The following is a 3,741-nucleotide window of genomic DNA, read 5'->3' as shown; positions in this document are numbered from 1 at the left end:
CTTCTCCATGCTTGTAGATGTGAGTGTGTGTGTGTGTGTGTGTGTGTGTGTGTGTGTGTCTGCGGGTATGCTTGGAGGATGGAGCTCAGCCACCTGCAGGCCTGAGGGGTGTGGCCCTGCGGAAGGACTGGCCACACCCGAAGTCACACACCTGCTGCTGATCAGGCCTCGTCGGGGGAGCTACTTAGGAGAGAGTTGGAGCTCCCACCGACGCGGGATCATTTCCTTGAGACTCCACGTTAGTCGTCCCATCGAATTGAGTTAATGTGTGTAAGTGTATGCCCGCGGTTATTTGTGTCCTGACGGCTGCGTCTATTGTTTCCCGCAGGAGGAGCGTGGAAGGCACGAAGAGCAGCGAGCACCGGGGGGTGCTGACACGGGAGCGGAGAGCACAGAGACACGAACTATTCACGCAGAGACACGACACGGGAGTCTGGGAGAACACGGGGATTTATTCCACTCTGTAAATAAACACACTGTTTATACATAGAGCACCGCGCCTGGGTCCTCCCTTCCCCACATCCCCACGGTCTGCCAGCCAGACCGTGACAGAATGATCCCGCCACTTATGGACCCAGCGGTCTCCGAGGAGAGGCTCAGGAGGGAAATTATGGACAAAGTGTACCGCATGTGTGAATTATGGTGGGAGAAGCCTGCGGAAGGTTTGCGTCACGCCGTGGAGAGGCGGCTGCAGGAGATGCTTTTTAAATTCCCCTGGCTGGTGGACTCCCTTAATGCGGTGGTCCTGGACTTCCTACTTTCCACCCTCCACTCTCCTCCTCAGGCTGCCCACCAGCTCGGACAGCTGGTGGATTCACTGCCTGAGACGCCGGCCCCGACGCCGACACGGAAACGACGTTCGCGCCGCCAGCGTTCCTCACCGCAGCTAAATCCACAGACATCTCAACAGCCGGCTGTGGTGAGTCATATGGACAATTCATCGTCACTCACCTCAACTGTTTACTCTGGGGCTATGTTTATACGGTCAGCTGCCCAGCCGGTAGCCAAAGTGCAGCCCGCGGCCCAGCTGGTCGCTGTACCTCAGCCTATCGCCCGGCTAGTGATCCAGCCGTCACCTGCTGAATCATCCCCCGCGACATCTACCTCACCGCTTACCGTTTCATCCTGTTCACCATCCACATCACACGCTCAGCCATCTTCTCCACCAGCAGCAGCCTCCATTCCACTGCCCACTCCAGCGGCCTTGTCCGGAGAGAGCGACCTCACCCGCGTCCAACGCCTGATGGACTGGGTAACTCACACCACCAACGCAAGGGCAGGAGTGGTGGGGTTAAACGCCATCGAGGCAATCCTGGAGGGAAACCCCTACCTCGGCCAGCTCAAGGGAGTTTCCGCCTGCCTTTGCACCCTGCGTAAAGCCCGGGGGGTAGTGCAAGCTCGGGAAACCTCAGACTTCGTCCAGCTGCCCGAGCAGGAGCTCAGTGAGCCGGAGGAGCCCGCACCGCCAGCTGAGGAGCTCAGCGAGCCGGAGGAGCTCGGCATGCCCGAGCAGGAGCTCAGTGAGCCGGAGGAGCCCGCATCGCCAGCTGTGGAGCTCAGCATGCCCGAGCAGGAGCTCAGCGAGCCGGAGGAGCCCGCACCGCCAGCTGAGGAGCTCAGCGAGCCGGAGGAGCTCGGCATGCCCGAGCAGGAGCTCAGTGAGCCGGAGGAGCCCGCATCGCCAGCTGTGGAGCTCAGCATGCCCGAGCAGGAGCTCGGCGAGCCGGAGGAGCCCGCTCTGCCAGCTGAGGAGCTCAGCGAGCCGGAGGAGGAGCTCTCGCTGCCGGCCGAGGATGAGCTCTCGCTGCCGGCCGAGGAGGAGCTCTCGCTGCCGGCCGAGGAGGTCAGCGGACCGGAGGGACCTCCACGTCTAGCGCGGCCTCCTCGCCGTCCACGTCCGGTGCGTCCACGTCAGCGATCGGCGCGTCATGGACCTGTTGCCACGCCTCGCTGTTGCTCACCGGAGCAGCGACGTTGCCATCGGACCCGTGGCAGGCCGCCGGAGGGGCAGCGCCGCCGCCACCGGACCCGTGGCAGGCCACCGGAACCGTTCTGCCGCCACCGGACCCGTGGCAGGCCACCAGAACCGTTCTGCCGCCACCGGACCCGTGGCTGGCCGCCGGAGGAGCAGCGCCGCCGCCACCGGACCCGTGGCAGGCCCCCTGAACTGTTTTGCTGCTGCCGCCGGACCCGGGGCCGTCCGCCGGAGCTGCTACGTCGCCGCCGTTGGGCTCGAGGTAGGCCCCCTGAACTCTCTTGTTGTGTTGATGGGCCGCCTGTGACTGTTTGTGGCGTCTTTTCGTTTTCTTTTTGCACCGCTGCGGGATGCGCGGTCTGACTCTGAGACTGTGGACTGGGTCGGTTTGTTGTTTTGTTGTTTTTGCTTGTTTTGGTTCTGGCCCTCCGTCCTGGTTCCCCCAGCCGCCCGCCCTGGGTTGGTTGCGCTGTTTTTTGTTTTGGTTTTGGGGTCGTCGGGAGCCGACCCTTAGAGGGGGGGTACTGTCAGGGTCCTGGGTCTGAGCAACCCAGGATCCCTGAGCAGTTATGAATTATATTATTATTATTATATGTATTTTGGTGTTGCTGCTGCTCTTCTCCATGCTTGTAGATGTGAGTGTGTGTGTGTGTGTGTGTCTGCGGGTATGCTTGGAGGATGGAGCTCAGCCACCTGCAGGCCTGAGGGGTGTGGCCCTGCGGAAGGACTGGCCACACCCGAAGTCACACACCTGCTGCTGATCAGGCCTCGTCGGGGGAGCTACTTAGGAGAGAGTTGAAGCTCCCACCGACGCGGGATCATTTCCTTGAGACTCCACGTTAGTCGTCCCATCGAATTGAGTTAATGTGTGTAAGTGTATGCCCGCGGTTATTTGTGTCCTGACGGCTGCGTCTATTGTTTCCCGCAGGAGGAGCGTGGAAGGCACGAAGAGCAGCGAGCACCGGGGGGTGCTGACACGGGAGCGGAGAGCACAGAGACACGAACTATTCACGCAGAGACACGACACGGGAGTCTGGGAGAACACGGGGATTTATTGTTGTTTTTGTTCCACTCTGTAAATAAACACACTGTTTATACATAGAGCACCGCGCCTGGGTCCTCCCTTCCCCACATCCCCACGGTCTGCCAGCCAGACCGTGACAATTTCCTGCCAGGGTCTTTATGAGTGTAACCAAAACGCTGTTTGTTTCCTCACTGCTGATTTGTTTCCTCTTGATATGCACAATGTAAATTCTCAGGATGGGGATCAATGGTACTTGGCCACCTGAGGGCAATAACTCTAGAGCAAGTGGAAAATGTAGGGACTGAATAATTTTGTGGCAAAATCAGACCCAACGGAGGATTGTTAATTATGTAAACTCTGTATATTCACTGACAGACACATGTTGAGCTGGAGTTTTGTAGCACAACTCAAAGATTTGGGAACTAGAGCTCTTACATAGCAGAAAAACAGAACAGAAACTGATAGCTTAGAAAAGAAAAAGACTCTGTCTGGGACTTTGGTGCCAGTCCTGCAACATTTGTACAAAAAAGAAAGACTCAAAACATTAGAGCAGATAGCAGAGTTCCCCGTTGTCATAACCTTGTAAATTAAGACTGACAGCCAGCATAACAGCGACCTGAGCCTCACCACTCTCAAATGTTATCAAGGTCTCAACAGAAGCTCGGCCCTGTGATCTTTTCCACTTCCCTGTTTGCAGGTACGTTGACCCTGCCCTGACCTCGTAGACATTTGAGTAACCTTA

At 58.1% G+C, this 3,741-nt stretch overlaps 1 protein-coding gene across 1 annotated transcript; it reads left to right on the top strand.

Moving 5' to 3' along the window:
- Positions 1 to 550: 550 nt before the first annotated feature.
- LOC146628151 (uncharacterized) lies at positions 551 to 2,338 on the top strand. Its single transcript, XM_085359608.1, has 3 exons — positions 551 to 1,000; positions 1,070 to 1,663; positions 1,697 to 2,338. The coding sequence occupies exons 1-3, from the start codon at positions 554 to 556 to the stop codon at positions 2,336 to 2,338; spliced, it is 1,683 nt and encodes a 560-aa protein (XP_085215734.1). The 5' UTR covers positions 551 to 553.
- Positions 2,339 to 3,741: the final 1,403 nt, after the last annotated feature.

This window comes from Diplotaxodon limnothrissa, linkage group LG7 (genome assembly GCF_057381915.1).
Source record: "Diplotaxodon limnothrissa isolate DT_005_m linkage group LG7, D_limnothrissa_male_GT1.1, whole genome shotgun sequence".
Classification (NCBI taxonomy): Eukaryota; Metazoa; Chordata; class Actinopteri; order Cichliformes; family Cichlidae; genus Diplotaxodon; species Diplotaxodon limnothrissa.
The sequence above is the reverse complement of the archived record's forward strand: the minus strand, read 5'-3'. Positions and strand labels throughout refer to the sequence as shown.